This window comes from Lolium perenne, chromosome 1 (assembly GCF_019359855.2).
Source record: "Lolium perenne isolate Kyuss_39 chromosome 1, Kyuss_2.0, whole genome shotgun sequence".
Classification (NCBI taxonomy): domain Eukaryota; kingdom Viridiplantae; phylum Streptophyta; class Magnoliopsida; order Poales; family Poaceae; genus Lolium; species Lolium perenne.
Window position 1 is genome coordinate 220,790,826 of NC_067244.2, and position 17,647 is coordinate 220,808,472.

The 17,647-nt window shown below is 49.5% G+C and overlaps 2 protein-coding genes across 2 annotated transcripts; both read left to right on the plus strand.

Moving 5' to 3' along the window:
• The first annotated feature begins 297 nt into the window (after positions 1–297).
• LOC127338830 (B3 domain-containing protein At4g01580-like) lies at positions 298–687 on the plus strand. Its single transcript, XM_051364801.1, has one exon. It carries the CDS (start codon positions 298–300, stop codon positions 685–687), a length of 390 nt encoding a protein of 129 aa, XP_051220761.1.
• A 976-nt stretch (positions 688–1,663) lies between these two features.
• On the plus strand, positions 1,664–6,116 carry LOC127327333 (uncharacterized). Its single transcript, XM_051354109.2, has 4 exons — positions 1,664–1,860; positions 1,985–2,173; positions 5,105–5,338; positions 5,535–6,116. Exons 1-4 carry the CDS (start codon positions 1,855–1,857, stop codon positions 5,592–5,594), a joined length of 489 nt encoding a protein of 162 aa, XP_051210069.1. The 5' UTR covers positions 1,664–1,854; the 3' UTR covers positions 5,595–6,116.
• The last annotated feature ends 11,531 nt before the right edge of the window (positions 6,117–17,647 follow it).

A 17,647-nucleotide genomic window follows, 5' to 3' on the forward strand; every position in this document is an offset into this window, starting at 1 on the left:
GGGACAGTCCCTTTGCCTGTAGTGTGATCCTACATACGAGGCCTCGTTTTCGTATGTCTGATGCATTGGCCAATGATTCAACAAAGGCACAATGAAAGGCTAGGTGGTGGCCTCAAACTTAGTCATGTGTGCCACTGTCGTAGAACACTACACTTAGTTTGTGACCACTCCCTATGCCCGTCGTGTGAGCAAATGTATGAGGCCTTACTAATGTTATCAATGTCCGTTTTCATCTAAACTACTTGTGAGCAGACATACCTCTAATTGCTCGTGTTCCTCTGGTGGACTGAGAAGATCATGCTTGGGTCACCTGCTGAGGTTCCCGGCGAGGGACCGGCGAAGAAGCGCCGTGGAAGGCGGGCTAAGGTCGGCCACTTCCACGAGGAGGCAGGGCCGGACCACTTCCTCAAAATCATTTTCAAGCCCACCTTCGGGCGGCTCATGATCCCTAAAGCTTTAGTTAAGTGTTTCGGAGAAATCTCTTCCAACATCATTGTCACCACCAACACCGGATGCAACTGGAGGATGACTACGAGGAGAGAAGGCAATGACGCATTCATCGACCAGGGATGGACGGCCTTCTCCGTCGCCCATCAGCTTAAGGTAGGCCAGTTCGTCACCTTCAGGAAGGTGTCCTCCTTGGAGTATAGTGTGGTCGAGATGACCACACCTGCACTGAGGTGGTGAGCAGGTGCCCGTACCATGGCGATGACACCAGGTGCGTCGTCTCCGAGCATCATGTCTGAAGCTAACCTGGTACCATATCGTGTCTAGCTGCTGGTCGTGTCTAGTGTGTTGAACTATGATCTTGTCTGCCGTGTCCAGAACTATGATCGTGTCTGCAAAATGTTGTGTCGTGAACTTGTGTCGTCTATGATCACTGCTAAGTTCTCTGTCGTCTATGATTGTGTTCTTACTTGTGATGTTGATCGATGGTAACCTCACCACTGAAGGGAAGAGGTTACCAGAACCAGATTATGGGTTGCAACCAAACATCAGGGGCGCCTTTTTGGGCTGCTACAAGATCTGAAAACCGACCTACCAAACGGCCAGAGCTCAAATCTCCATGGAGCTGAAAAATCTCTGTGCAGGCCACCAAATAAAATCGCTTTTATGGCCCATGACCCGTCTTGGACGCGCATGGGCTCCGTCCCGCTGCGACGGTGATGCAGGAAATCGGCACATCCAACCAAACGCTAAATCAAATAGTTGCGTATTGGTAGAGATGGGAAGCAACACAAAAAAAAAATCCACAAGACAGGAGTGACCATGGATGATCGGTGCTAAACAGATGCACCGCAGCACTACTCGTACTATGTACTGTAACACCGTTCCTGCTACACGTCTGGTCCGTCTACGACATTGCACATCAGCCACGTAAGAAAAGCGACGACGTACGCTAACGTACAGCGCGAAAGCTCACGCCCGGCATACGCGAGCCTGGTACACGTCGTGGTCAGCGCTACACGTCCGCGAGTCAGCCACAGTGTCTCGCGCCCACATCTTCCATCAGCTCATTGACCTGTAGACTGTAGTATATACAGGTGGTAGGTGGTCCCCACCGGTCATTGCGCTGCCGTCAGTGCACCTGCTCTGCTTCCTTTCTGCGACCACCTACTCCGGCCCGCTCGACCACGGACACCGGCCACCACACGACATTCTCCCTCCATTCCCGCTTGTCTCGCTCTACAAATACATGGACCGCCGTGCGTGTCTCGCACACCAGTCACATACCCTCGACAGCTAGAGTGCTGCTCCACTACTCCAGTATCTGTAGCTAGCGAGCCAGCCTCCTTCGTCTCTTCAGCTTGACGGGCAGAGCTCACCCCGGCCGTCGCTGCACTGCCGCGCGCCATGAAGGTACGTAGCGAGCATCGCTCCCATGGATCTTCTTCTACCTGCGGCCAGTTTCTTCCGCCTGTCTCTGCCCACATCTTGGCCGGCCGTAAATGCATTGCTATTGCGCGCGTGTGTGTCGCTGCAGAATGTGAGGGCGAGGCCGCGGCGGATCCCGGCGTTCGGGGAGTGGAACTACTACGACCACGGCGGGTACGGGTACGGGTACGCCGGCGGCGGCGACTGGCCGGTCACCCAGTACTTCGAGTCCGCCATGCAGGCCGGCGGCGGAATGGTCATTGCTCTGCCTGCCTCGCCGCCCAAGCCGGCCAAAAAGGTGAGTAGTAATTGCTCACTAATTATGTGCAGATCTATCGGCTGAGCAAGTGAGCACACGTTGTAGGGCATAATAAGTTGTTTTGTCAAGCTAGCTAGCTGAAAAGTTTGTCTTTGGAGCTTTCTCTCTGATCCTAGTACTTTCTTAAAACACTTCGTGATGAACTGATGATTGTACTTTTGTAGATCACACTAATACTTAGTTTTATTTGACACTTTGACTAGAGCTTCGCACTTGTTTAGGATGAGCTATTTTGTTGGAAAGCTAGCTGAGTGTAGCTTTTTTTTTGCGGGGTAGCTAGCACAGTCTAGGTAACTGTTTTGGAGCAACTTAGGAGAAATGTAAGTTCCTTTTCGAGGAAAAGGCAAAAAAGCGAGAAGAAAAGCTGCTCCTTCTAGGGATTCGGTTACCGAGTGAAATACTAGGGTTAGAGCATCCCCACTCGTTGGCGCTCCCCACGCCCAAATCCGGCGAAATTTTCGTCCGGATTGGATGAAGTTTTGGCGTGGGGAGCGCTAGTTTCCCAGCCGCGTGCCCAGGCGAAGTCGACGATGCGAATTTAAAAAACGGAAACTTGACAAACTTCGGCTAAAATTCGGGTGAATATAGACTAAATTTAATGATATTTAGACTAAAACGGGCGGAGTTCATACATAGAGGCCGAATTCGACTATATTTCGAATTCGGCTAGGGGAATTCAAACGCTAATTTTAAAACACGGCGCTCTACATGCCCATACGGCGGTAGAACACCGTGTAGTCGTCGCCGCCGTCGTCGGAGCCGTCGTCCTCGACCTTCGGCACCTTCGGCTGCGCGGCACGTCTTGCCCTGGCGGCGTCTCCCACCCCGGGGATGGCTTGTACCGATCGTCGTCGGAGGACTCGAGGTCGACGACGGGGACAGCGACGCCGGATGGAGGTGTCGCAGACGGCGGTACCGCGCGACATCGTCGTTGGCGGTTGGAGCGGCGCGGGCGGCGAAGTTGGCGTGCGGCGGCTGTGTCCGGCAGCTCGCCGCCGCCGCTCCGCCTCTCGGCGCCGGGGCCGCGCTCGCTCGGGGCCCAAAGGCGCGGCGTCGTCCGCGCGCTTCTCCTCCTCCATGTCGGCAAGCGACACGGCGATCGCCTCCGCCATCGCGGCCTCCTCCGCGCGCTTCGCCTCCTCCTCGGCGAGCCGGCTTGCGGCGGCCTCTTTCTTCGTCTTCTTCCGGCGGCTCTGCGGCGCGGAAGGTCGTTCTCGGATGACGAGGGCGCCGCCGCTGCGCCTCTCGGTCGCCGGCGGAGACGCCGGCTCCTTCTTGACGCGCGCACCGGCGTCGAAGGCGACGTCGCCTCCTCCTCTTCACCGGCGCCAAGGATGACCTTGACGCCGATCCGAAGACGACGAGCCGGCGCCCATGCGCCGTGGCTGCCAGACGCTTCCCCGACGGCGGCTCGCCGATGCCCTCGATGCCGATAGAGGGGGCATCGTGAGCACCGGGGAGTTGCCGCCCTCGATGTGCTCGATGACGGCCTCGAGTGTCCGGCCCGGCGCGCCCCACCACCGTCGGCGGCCCGCGGCGTTGTTGCGCGCAGCGGAGGCGGCGGGCCGTCGTAGGCCGCCGCCTCCCGCTCCCACCGCCGGAGGAAGTAGGAGTTCCACCGCGTGTAGTTGTCGGGGTGGTGGCGCGGGTCGGCGCGCTCCTCGTCGGTCATCGTCATCCTCGCCTCCTCGATGGCGACGTCGAGGGCATGGCCCGCGGCGGCGGCGGGATTGGAACGCCGCCGCACTTAGCCGCCAGCCGCCTCCGGGAGGCCTCGTGTCCGGCGGGCAGGGGTACCCCGCCTGGTGGAGGAGGTGCCCCTCCCACGCGTGGAGAGACCGGCGGGCGAAGCCGTTGTTGGCTGCGCCGTCGTCGTCGTAGAACGCCATCTTGAGAGTAGAGGGAGAATGGAGGGAGAGTGGAGCACGGGGTACGCCTCGCGGCGAGCGGACCGGCGTATATAGGCGTGGCTGGCGCGGGGATTAAATGCCGCGTGGATCGCGGCGAGCTGACCGGCGGCAGCCTTTAGTGCACGCGGAAGACGATGCGTGCGCGGAAGACGAAGACATTACTCGCCGCGTGGCCGGCGAATGCATGCCGGCGCAGCTTTACAGCCGCGCGGAAGACGACGACATTAACTCGCCGCGTGGCCGGCGAATGCAGCCGGCGGCGAGCTTTACGGCGCGCGGAAGACGATGCGATGAGGACGACGATCGGTTTCTCTCGCCGACAAGTTGGGGCCACCAGACGCGGGAAGTTTCCTCGCCGTTTCGCGCGCTTTCGTTTCGTCCGAGTCCCCGAGCGCTCCCCGGGGCCGGGGGCGTGGGATCGCCGGATGAATTTAGGCCCAAATCCGGACGAAAACGAGGAACCGGGGGCGCGACTGGGCCGAATTTCGCCGTCCGGATGGAAAAAACGCTCGCCGGGGGCCTGTTCGGGGGGACGAGTGGAGATGCTCTTACGCCAGTAACCGAAATTCTTAGCCCACTCCAATAAATTTTTTATTATCTAAAAAATCATAGTTTATTTAAATTTGGTTTGAATTTAGGCTGATTGGTTAGTCCAATCTTAAGTGCACGTATTCCTCCTTTGCTATAACCGTGCGCCCTAACTCATTTCCGGTACATTCGCTTCCTCCTGACCCAAACATTATATTCAAAAAAGATATACATTTTTTTGTTCAAAATCTCGAGAGGTAACCGGAAATCTCGGCCACCTCCGAGTTTTCTTACCGAAACTTTGGTCCTTCCACTCGAATGAAACACTAATACTAGCACATCTTTTAGTATTCAATGGTCCTTAAGCGCCATTTTGGCCCAAAAATAAGAAGCTGGCGAGCATTCAACTTTCATAAAGTTTCTACAGACATACCCGCAGTAAGAATTAATGGTGCTGTTATTACTTCGGTAGGCGGTAACGTGGAGCAGCGCTACAATGGAGATGGGCGACGAGGAGGAGCAGAGGAGGCAGAGGCAGAAGGTGGTGGTGGGGCTGCAGGAGCAGCACGGGACGAAGAAGAAGAAGACTGGCGCCGGGGCCCCCACTATGTCGTCCGCAAAATACCAGACGACGCGCAGGGCGGTCAAAGCCGTGGACGAGGACCTCTACGTGATCCCGCCCGACATGCTCTGCCACAAGCCGAGGGTACCTACCTCTACCTGCACCTCTCCCACTCTCTATACCTATTCACTGATCCCGGGCCCCGAAATCCGATGGATCGTCGAAACTGACAAATTACTACTGTGCAGTACCACCACCACCCTGTGCTTGCTTACTGTCTAATGAGTAATGATGGTCTTATCTTACTGAAAGGGTGCTTATTATTCCGTGTTTCTTGCAGAAGCGGCTGGCGAAAGGCCTGTGGATCGGCGGGTGCCTGGGCCTCAGCTGCGTCGCGTAGCATGGGGATCCGCGCGCGTCGCCATGGACTCGACTCTCCTTGCATTGTTGTGCGTGCGACCTGTAATAAGGAGAGCGGCCATGATGCTGTCACAACACGATCATATCATACCGAACCTCATTCCCGACCACGACGACGGTGATGCGCGGCATCGTCATTTCCTCGTGCCAAACACCCCACTCGAGTGCCGCTTTTCCCAGTTGCGTCTTTTCCGATGCGTTTTTTTTGCTCCTGATGCTACCTATACCTGGTTCGCTGAAATTTCGGAGGACCGAGAAGAAGCTGGGAGGTGATGAAAGGTGTGGATGCAATGTACTAGTAATCATGTAATTTGAGGGCTTGTCCTGTACCTTTCGAGCATGTGTGCAAAGTAAAGATCAACCTGCCTAGCTAGTGTTTAGGGGTTGATGGCCATCTCTTCTGGTGTTTACTGTCTCCGTGTCCTGTTCTAGCTTATGACGGTGTGATTGTGGCGCTGATTCTGTTGGGACTCGTTGATTCGTCCGCATGATCACCTCTTAATTGTGTTGTTCCTATCGAGAAATGTGATCTGTTTGGGCTACGCTTTGGCCCAAGCCTACCGGCGACGGGCGTCGCTCCGCTCATCAGAAGTTACCCTCCCTTTAGAATGAATTTGGATCAAATTTGAAAATTATTCAAATTTTAAAATTGTTCAAATTTGAAAATTGTTCATATATAAAAATATTAACTTTTTGAAGATAATGTTTTTAAATTTTGAAATTTCAGATTTAAAAACATTTTAGCTTTTAAAAAACGTAAAAAAGAAAAGGCAGAAAAGAAAAAAATGAAAAAACAAAAAAAATAAAGAAAAAGTGAAACGAAATGTTGGGCTGGCCCAACCCGCCCACCTGAGGGTGTGCGGCGCCTGGTCCGTGCCGACTAGGTCAACATACATCATTCAGAAAAAGCTTGTAAAGGTGAACCCAAAGCCCAGAAACATACGCGGGACGAGAACCAAGTCATACGTGAACTATCGGAAAATAATGGGCCACCCGAACGAAAGCCCATACTACCTAATCATGTGTTTTTTTTTGTAAAATGGCCATCTTCAATTACAATTATATGAATATATACAATATTTTATTTACTCCTTTTTATTACTTCTGGAATTATCTATTTATCGAGACAGGCAATACCCCGTCCTAGGAAGGGCTGAGTTGAGTATGATTAATTTAGAAGATATGCTCGCCTTCTTCCTTCCCGCCCTTAGTTTACGAAAGTAGAATTTTTTTTGTTTTTATGTTAGGAACTTTTGGAACATTTCAACAAAGAAGGTCTTTCATACAAACCACAGTAAATACGGATCAATATTAAGTTCGCATAGCGTCATACAATAATCTGTCAAGTCCTTACCAAACCTCACACAATAAACTATCAAGCCACCGCTGCCCTAGTGTCACTAGAGCTCCTCCGATCACTAGGCACCCGGCCATCACAAGACCCGTTTTATCGAATAAGTCAGCATGATCCGCCTCATGCTCGCCGGTCGAATCCATCACCTGCATGTTTTACGGGATGGGGAAAGGAAATGAGATAAATCACCAACACACATCAAGTTATGCTAAAGATGCAACCCAGCATTAACTAAAGTAAGAGAAGTTTTTCTACAAAAAAAATCACAACATTTACTAATTTTAGATGGATGTTGTATTATTTTTTACAATTCTTTATTTAACTTCCCCCTAGCTATCCCCACTCAGTTAACTTTTGAGGACATTGTTAAATTTTGTTGTGAAGAATAAAATGCTCCAGGACCCATATTTATACTACTTCAGAGAGCAGCATTGAGTCATTGTAAGAACTAAATTTCTTTTCTAGACAGCATTAAAAAATAAAGCATATAAAGTTTCGAAGTAATCCAATCATATCCATTGAATCATTATAATAATTATTACTTTGGTCACTCCATGATGAAATATAGAAGCAGACAGCTTCAAGATTTAACTTTGACAATTAATTTATTGAACAATATATGGATTACATGATATTAAAATAGCTTCTACATGTATCGACCTAATGTATAAGACCACTGGCGGAGCTATGTTTAGTTCGGGGGGCGGGGGGAGGGGGCGTCCCCCCCCCCTATAGACAAATCTATAAACCTATAGACGAACACTATCCCTAGTGTCACTAGAGCTCCTTCGATTACTAGGCACCCGACCATCACCAGACCCGTCTTATTGAATAAGTTAGCATGATCCGCCTCATGCTCGCCGGCGGTCGAATCCATCACCTGCATGTTTTACGGGAAGGGGAAAGGAAATGAGATAAATCACCAACACACATAAAGTTATGCTAAAGATGCAACCCAGCATTAACTAAAGTAAGAGAACTTTTTCTACAAAAAAAATCACAACATTTACTAATTTTAGATGGATGTTGTATTATTTTTTACAATTCTTTATTTAACTTCCCCCTAGGTATCCCCACTCAGTTAACTTTTGAGGACATTGTTAAATTTTGTTGTGAAGAATAAAATGCTCCACGACCCATATTTATACTACTTCAGAGATCAGCATTGAGTCATTGTAAGAAATTTCTTTTCTAGACAGCATTAAAAAATAAAGCATATAAAGTTTCGAAGTAATCCAATCATATCCATTGATTCATTATAATAATTATTACTTTGGTCACTCCATGATGAAATATAGAAGCAGACAGCTTCAAGATTTAACTTTGACAATTAATTTATTGAACAATATATGGATTACATGATATTAAAATAGCTTCTACATGTATCGACTTAATGTATAAGACCACTAGCGGAGCTATGTTCAGTTCGGGGGGGGGGGGGGGCGGGCCCCCTATAGACAAATCTATAAACCTATAGACGAACACTATCCTTAGTGTCACTAGAGCTCCTCCGATCACTAGGCACCCGACCATCACGAGACCCGTCTTATCGAATAAGTCAGCATGATCCGCCTCATGCTCGCCGGTCGAATCCATCACCTGCATGTTTTACGGGAAGGGGAAAGGAAATGAGATAAATCACCAACACACATAAAGTTATGCTAAAGATGCAACCCAGCATTAACTAAAGTAAGAGAAGTTTTTCTACAAAAAAAAAATCACAACATTTACTAATTTTAGATCGATGTTGTATTATTTTTTACAATTATTTATTTAATTTCCCCCTAGCTATCCCCACTCAGTTAACTTTTGAGGACATTGTTAAATTTTGTTGTGAAGAATAAAATGCTCCACGACCCATATTTATACTACTTCAGAGAGCAGCATTGAGTCATTGTAAGAACTAAATTTCTTTTCTAGACAACATTAAAAATAAAGCATATAAAGTTTCGAAGTAATCCAATCATATCCCCGTCGGGTTTCTCCCAGTCGAGCTTCTCGTCGGCGTCGCCTGCCATGTTCCAGGAGGGCGCCTACGGCCAAACGGCCAGGTTCACGCCGTCACCGCCCGACCTTGCCGGCAGAAATCTGAACGAGGGCTTCTCGCCGGCCCTGCGACGAGGGCCACTCCCGTTCGGTGCGATGGTGGCGCCGAACGACGAGGTGATGAACGAGATGATCGACTCCGGCTCTGCGGCCGCCGCTGCGAGCCCGGGGTTTTTCACGCAAGAGGAGGCGAGGGCGACGGCAGCTGTCGCGGCGCGCAATGACTGGGTGGAGGATGTGGCCGACGGAAGCCAAGCCGTCGAAGAAGAGGAAGAAGTAAACCAAGTCGGGGTTGCCGACGCCAACCCGCCGAAGGCAAAGAAGAAGAGGAAGAAGGACTCGCCGCCGGCCGAACCGCGCATCAAATGGACGCCGAGGGAGGAGGAGTGCCTCGCCGAAGCTTGGATGACCGTGTCCATGGACGGCATAACCGGGGCGAATCAGTCCTCCGACACGTATTGGCTTCGAGTGAAGGCGGCGTTCGACGAGCACAGACTTGGCGTTCCTGATGGGCGGCAGCAACACGGAACTGATGGACGAGGAGACGAGGAATTGGTACGAGGGACACCGCAGCGACATCCTCCGACCCGCTCCGGCCAGTTCTTCGTCTTCTCCGGCGCCTACCTCGTCGTCCTCACCATCTACGACGTCGACTGCCGCTGCTTCAACGCCGACTGTGGCCGCGGCGTCGGCCGCCGCTTCGACCACCATGCCAGACGGGACTGCCGACGCCCCTGTTTCAGTGTAATTTCCCTCCGATCGCCGATTTGTGGCTGATCCTTTTGCCGAACGAATTTGTAGCGGGACGACGACTGGTTTGAATTTCTACTTTGTCCGGCGAACTCCGGGTGGACGACTGGAAATATGGTTCTCCCCACGAATTAATTTCGTTCAATCCGACGGTTGTTTCGTCCGGATTTCGGCGTGGGGAGGCCAAACAAGTGGAGATGCTCTAATCATGCTACTAGCTTGAGACCTGTTCTGTTCCTTTTAGAGCATGTGTACGCAAGTAAAGAAAGCCGCCTAGTGTTTACTTTTGTAGGGGTTGATCGTGATAACTCTGTAATTTACTACTGGTATTAGATGTCTTGTCCTGAGCTTATGACGGTCTGATTGCGACGCTGATTCTGTTGGGACTCGCTGATTCATCCGCATGATCACCTCTTAATTAGTTTCTCTCGGGAATGTAGGTGCGTAAAGGCTTGTGCCTGTGCAGTTAAATATGCACTAGTGGAAAACGGGGCAACAGGCCCGATTTGTTTGGGCTTTCAGTCCCGGTTTTCAAACCGGAACCAACAATGCGGGACTAAAGAGTCCCCCTTTAGTTCCGGTTCAAAGTTGCACCGGGTCCAAAGGTGTCGCCACGTGGTGCGGCCAGGGAGCTCGCGGTGGAGGGCCTTTGGTCCCGGTTCGTGGTACGAACCGGGCCTGGAGGTTCTCTGCCGCGGCAGAAAATTGCTATTTCTCTGCCGCGGCACAGGTTTAAGGTGGAGCAGCGTTTCTCTGCCGCGGCAGAGAAACTGGGCATTTCTCTGCCGCGGCAGAGTTTCAGCAATGCATATATCATTCAAGAAACCACAAAAAATCGTCGTGAATATATAGACATCGTCAATAGTACACGTAATGCATGCATATTTACAATATAAAGCTAGTCGGATCTATTTACTAAATCTATTAGCCTTTACGAAGTTGCTCAACCTTCGCATAGTGCTCTCCAGTTGGGGCAATGACCTCGGTAAGAAAGAATCCCGCGATTTTCTCTTGAATTGCTCGTATGCGATCCTCCGTTATGAGAGTATCTCGCAGGCGTATCATCTATATTTAAAAATGAGATCAATATATATATATATATATATATATATATATATATATATATATATATATATATATAGGTATATTAACTGGTGCTCCATGGTGCCCGGGCACCATACGTAGATACGCATATTTTTAGTTTGTAGTACACATACCTGAGGGTATACATACCTAAGGTATACATACCTAAGATATGCATACTCAAGTGATACATACCTAAGGTATTACATACCTAAGGTGTACGTACACTGATACGTGTATATATATGTTAGGTATGTGTAACTTGCATGTGTGTATGTTAAGTATGTAAATGTTAGGTATGTGTAACTTGTATGTGTATATGCTAGATATGTAAAGCTTAGGTATGTGTAATTTAGACACGTACACTCCAGGTATGTACGAAATACACGTTTGGTGCCCGGGCACCATGGTGCCCCAATTGTGAAAATTTGTTATCGTACACGAGTGTGGAGTATAGCGGCATCCGCACCCCTGGGACAGGCCATGTCACGAATGAAGTTGCAGACGTAGTATCCACATAAGTTATTCCCGAGTTCCTGCCTCATACACTTTACGAACAAATAGTTCGATCAAACTAATAATCAAGCATCGTATTGAAAGTAAATATCATAAAGTTTCACGGACATAGCTATATATATAGTATTACTTACAGGGTAATCTTTAAATGTAAGCTCCGGTTTCCATTTACCCGGAACAGTATTGATGAACCGTTTCCAGGCCCTGCCCGGCAAAAAATAATGAGTAAATGAGTAATTGATTAGTTGATGATATCGTCGAATTAGAACAGATGGAGATGCCAATACGAAATTGATTGAAATTACCTCTGGAGGATGGCAGCCATGTCCGCCCATTCCGCATGTTCTTTACGTTTTGAGTCCATGCCATTTACGACTCATTTGTGAAGATCAATGATTAGGAGAATAAAGTGGAATCTGCACAAGCATAGCTCAATGATTACGAGAATAAAGTGGAAGCTGCACAAGCATAATGTATGTTATATATAACACTCACTTGAAATTATAGGGAAAGAATATATCCTCTTTGTTTGCTTGCTTCACTAAAAACATTAGCATGTTGTCCTCTATGTCCTTAGGGTACTGTAGAACCGTAACTTCATGAACTGTCTGTGGGTCAATGAACCCCAGCTCGTGGAGCTTGCCTCTTTTGCATTCGAGCTTCTTCATTCTGCATAATTAATATATAGCGTACACAAAGAATATAGTGAGGATAATTCTTAGTGCAAAAGAATGAGCTAAGCTACAGACTTAATTACATAAATAAATCACTTACATGCAGTAGCAACTGATGACAGCTTTGTCGAGGGCGTCTTGATTGAATAACTGAAACAGTTCTTCTAACTCAAGGTTTATCTCCTCGTCCCCCCGGAAGTAATGCTCATCTCTAAGATACACCGTGAGGTAGCGATCACCTCTTCGACAGGCTTGCAGGTACCATTCATGCAACCTTCACATTTGAGTCCCTAGACACGCGAGCTCGCCAGGTTTGACGAGATCACATCCGTATCTATACTTGTTTACGACTTGAGCCGTTGGATAGTAATCTTCGTACTGAACTGATGCTCCCTGAGCTCTAGCCTCCCGTTCGATCATCGATGCCGTCTCTGGATCATCATAGGACTGCACGACGAAGTGGGGTATGGACTGAATGTCCTGCTGTTCAAGCTAGGCGACTTTTTTTTGCTTTGCCCGCTCTATAGGAATGTCCAAGAGAGCGGTCATGATCACTTCTCGGCTCAGCTCTCTTTATTCTCGTCTCGGCAAAGTGCTTCATTGTATGCGGTGCAATAAACGTCTTCTTCGGCGCAAGAAACGCCTTTTGCTCATTAGTCTGCTCATGTGGTAACAACTCTGGAGTCTGTGCCCTCATCGGAGTTGATGATCTCTTCGGAGTTGTAGGAGGTGTCGCGGTTAGCTTCCTCTTTTGCTTAGGCGGAGGCGGCGGAGTCTCCTGACGAGGAGGAGGAGGCGGCGGAGTATTGTCACGCGTGGGAGCCGTCTGTGATTCCTGAGGAGGAGACTGCTCATGCACAGGGGAATCATCATCGCGCATAGGAGAATCATCACGCGGAGGAGACTGCGCAGGTGGCGGAGGAAGCGGACGAGGTGGCCTGCTTGGTGGCTTCTCACCTGGAAACACAATGTTCTCCTTCCTCCATTGCACGGTGGTTCTACGGGCTTCTCCCAGTTCTTTGATTTCCCCATCTTCACCTGCAAGGTGCTCAAGCACCAACCTCTCATAATCTCTCAACACTTCATCCACCATCACAACAGCAAAGTCGTCTTGGACCGGACGACAATGGTAAGTCCTTGTAGGTAAGAGGATGCCGACCGCCGCCTTGAAGGATAGGTTGAAAACTTTAACATGCAGCTCACAAGGAGGGCTCTCAGTGAGATCAACCACAGGGGGGGTAGCGAGGAGGCTCGACCACCTGGTCATCATCATCATTATCCACCTGCTGAGTGGAAGCCACACTGCTTTTCCGGTGTTGAGATTGCAGCGGGACGATAGCATTGAGCAATGCAGGATCTACAGCCGCCCTCCCGTTTGGATGCATATGCGTATCTGGAGGAGCCTATGGAGATGACGTTCGGAAGGTTCCACTTTCGCGTCGAGAAAGAAGGAGTGTATCGTCTCGAAATTCCGATCTCATCGGGATTAGCGGCGGTCGATCCCGACTTTTCAAGTTCAACATCGTCAATCGAGTCAGGCGACGAGGAGACTTCATTGCCACGCTTCATCAGCGCTAGGGCAAGCGAAAAGCTCGCCAAGATCTTCAGCGACATGTCCTTCGAGTCATCTGCGGACTCCGATATAAGCGATGACTCGAGCAGCGTCGACAGCTTCAACTTCATCGACAGATCCACTACTGTTGGAAAGGTCTTCACCAATCTCTACGATGGTGTCACCAAACCCAGCAAGGTTCAGAATCCGAAATATCATCAGATCTATGCCATCGAAGAACCGAGCCGCGATCAGGAGGAGACGTCAGAGGCTTTCGATGATATGGGAAATCCATATGTCGATCCCTCGGACCTTAGGCGAGATCTAGGCACTAAATATGTCGGGCCTACACCGCGTTTAAGGGTTCAACTTCCACAAGAAGCGTGGGATAGAGCCGCAAGAGCTAGGGATGGTACAGAACCAATGGCTACAACCGCCACGACGGAAGAGCTACAAGCATACCAATACAGACTCGCCCGAGCTGGACGAGAATTGGAAAAAAAGACAGCTGCTCTGAACAGAAGAAAGGAGGCAGCTTCCGCATCAAGCAGGCGAAGGGCAGACTTAAGTCGACATTCAGGAACCTCGGGAGATAGCCACAAAGAAGCTCGAAACAGAGCAAGATCTCGGCTGCAAAACATACCTGAGGCTGACAGAGAAAATCTAGTTCAGAACCTCGACATGTCCTTTATGTCGATAGACACAAGGGGGAACATTATCCCTAAAACACCGGAAGCTGGGTATATGGCGACGCAAGCCTTCATCCTTGCATCCAAGCCACCTCCCGGAGATCCAAGAGAAGTATTGTACAATATGGTCATGACAGGAGTTGGAGCCATGGGAACGGCGTTCGTAACTTCGCCTCCTGAAGGATCAGCAAGGCAAAATAGTCCACGACCTGCTGCAGCAGCACCAGGTCCCGAGAGAACAAGTGGAGCAAGAGACACAGCATCTCAAGCACGGGTGGACAGAGCACGACAAAATAGAAGGGAACATCGGCACTCCCTGGAGATAGATGACGAGGATATGTGTGGGCTGCCGTGCTTTACAAGGAGGGTCCGAAAAACTCGAGTACCTTCGGGGTTTAAATTAGCCGATAACTTCAAAAAGTTTGATGGCCTGCAAGATCCAGAGGATTGGCTAATTGATTACCTCGAGACGGTGAAGCTGATAGGAGGAACGAGAGCAACAGCCATGCAGAGCATCCAAGTACATCTGAGTGGAGCCGCGAGGTCTTGAATAAAGAAGCTTCCTCCGGGTTCCATCGATAGCTGGGACAGTTTCGAGGATGTGTTCGTCAAGAACTTTCGATCAACCTGCAAAAAACCTGCATCGTTAGAAGAGTTGAGAGCGTGTCGACAAAAGCAGGACGAATCAATGAGGAAGTATATCCAAAGATGGAATATCATTAAAAACTCGGCAGAGAACATATCTGACGAGAGGGCGATAGATGTGTTTGTCGCAGGAATCCGACGAGGAGATTTTGTCGAAGACATGGGGAGAACCAACCCAAAGACAGTATCAGCGTTGATGGAGATAGCAAACAGTTGGGCAGATGGAGAAGATGTTCTTCATAACAAGCGGCACAGGTCACCAGAGGAGGACCGTGGTCGAAATTTTCAAAATAGACGTCGGTTTTCTCGACAATTCTCGAATTACGACGCTCCTGGTCAAATCTCGGCTGGGTTTCGAGCTAGCGCTGGAGGAGGCAATAGGGATGACTATCCAAGGAGCAGCGAGCAGCGAGGCGACAATAGAGATGACTCTCGAAATAATAGGCAAAATAGTGGGCCAAGGTTCTAGAGACCTTTCGTGTCTCCCGAAGATATGATGAACGGGCCGTGTCAGATGCACTTCTATCTCGACAGCAATGGGAAGAGACAGTCAGGACACCTGCAGAAAGACTGTCGAAATTTTCAGGCAATGTTAAGGTTTGCAGGGCAAGCCAATGCTCAGGCGACAAATAGAAATCCTCAGGGGCCCAGGAGTGAGATCCACTTACCACCTCCCCCCGCAATCACGGACGAAAAACGACACCAGCTCAGAATAGCGGCAGCACCACAACCACCTCCATACGTTGATCCCAACTCCAACGGAGCGGTCACGGTGATTCAGAAGGGTAGGCCATCCAATAGAGCTCAGAAAGTAATCTCGCGACAAGTGTTCATGGCAGAGAAGAAGCCTCCACCAACGATTGAGTACCTAAATTGGTCAGGGCAAGACATTGGCTTCACAATAGCGGATCATCCGCAGCAAGTTCCTCGACCAGGGCAGTCAGCACTTATCTTACCAGCAGTAATCGCAGGATTCGATGTATCTCGAGTATTCATAGATGGAGGCAGCAGTCTAACCCTTATGTACGCAGATACACTAAGGAAGATGAACATATCCCTAGCAAATCTGAAACCAACTGACACACGTTTCCATGGCATCACGCCGGAGAAGCCGAGTTATCCGTTGAGGAAGATCAATCTCGACGTTCAGTTTGGGACCCGAGAAAATTACAGAATAGAAAGGCTGGAGTTTGAAGTCGTAGATTTCCCGTCGCAGTATCATGCCTTGTTGGGACGGCCAGCATATGCCAGGTTTATGGCGGTACCACATTACACGTACTTGTTGTGGAGGATGCCTGGACCTAAGGGACCAATTACAGTCAAAGGAAGCTTTGCGTTAGCCGATAAATGTGACAAGGATTTTCATCGACTGTCAGAAACTTTCGGGATGCAAGCAGAATACATGGCGTCAAGGCTCACGACTGATTATGATGTGCTGCCAGATGTAGGGAGGCCTAACAAAGAACCAACCTTCAATACTGCGAAAGATTCCAAGGAGGTGCAGATTCACCCGACAGATCCTAAGAAAACGACGTCCATCGCGACAGACATGGACCTCGCATAGGAAAGCGCGCTCGTCGAGTTCCTCCGTGAGCACTGGAAAATCTTTGCATGGTGTCCAGCTGACATGCCAGGAGTACCCAGGGAACTTGCCGAGCACCACCTAAACTTGGATCCAATAGCGAGACCAATTAAGCAACCTTTGCGGCGTTTCTCGGAACCAAACCGCAAAGCTATGTTGTCAGAGATCGATCGACTCAGAGAAGCTGGTTTCATTAAAGAGCTGCATACAGAGGCCATGTGGGTAGCAAACTCAGTGTTGGTCCCAAAGAAAAACACTAAAGTCCTTCGCATGTGTGTCGACTTTACGTGTCTTAACAAGCACTGTCCAAAGGATCACTTTCCCCTCCCGAGGATCGATCAAATTATCGACTCCACGGCAGGATGCGAACGTCTTTCCTTCCTGGACGCATATTCTGGTTATAACCAGATCAGATTAAAACAAGAAGACGAGGTCAAAACAGCGTTCATCACACCTTACAGCGTGTTTTGCTACAGAACAATGCCCTTTGGTCTGAAAAACGCGGGAGCAACATATCAGTGGATGATGCAGAAGTGCTTAGCAACACAGATTGGGAAAAACGTACAAGTGTACATTGATGATGTCGTCATAACGTCAAAAAAGGGGGCAACACTAATCGAGGACCTGAAGGAAACTTTCGACAACCTCGACAAGTTTTGTCTCAAGCTGAATCCGACGAAGTGTTCTTTCGGCGTCCCTGCAGGAGAACTTCTCGGGTTCCTAGTCTCAGCAAGAGGGATCAAAGCTAATCCCGAAAAAAATCCAAACTATCGTAACAATGAGGAAGCCAACAAAGTTGAAAGAAATACAACAATTAACTGGGCGAGTCGCAGCTTTAAGCAGATTCGTCGCCAGGTTGGGAGAAAAAGGCGTTACCGTTCTACGCTTTAATCAAGCAAGGAGAGAAGTTCAAGTCGAACGAAGAGGCAGATAGAGCTTTCGAGGATCTTAGACGCACATTTTCGACACCACCAATCTTGGTGGCGCCTAAAGAGAAGGAACCCCTCCTATTATATATTGCGGCCACACCACAGGTGGTCAGCACAACACTTGTCGTTGAAAGAGAAGAGGAAGGAAAACTCCATGGAGTGCAGAGGCCGGTATATTTCATTAGTGAAGTTTTATCGCCTTCAAAACAGCGG

Excerpts from the sequence above, each read along its gene's own strand:
- LOC127338830 (XM_051364801.1), top strand. The coding sequence starts at position 298 with ATGCTTGGGTCACCTGCTGAGGTTCCCGGCGAGGGACCGGCGAAGAAG.
- LOC127327333 (XM_051354109.2), top strand. Across the intron at positions 2,174-5,104 it reads CGCCCAAGCCGGCCAAAAAG|GCGGTAACGTGGAGCAGCGC; the intron begins GTGAGTAGTAAT and ends TTACTTCGGTAG. Across the intron at positions 5,339-5,534 it reads TGCTCTGCCACAAGCCGAGG|AAGCGGCTGGCGAAAGGCCT; the intron begins GTACCTACCTCT and ends TGTTTCTTGCAG.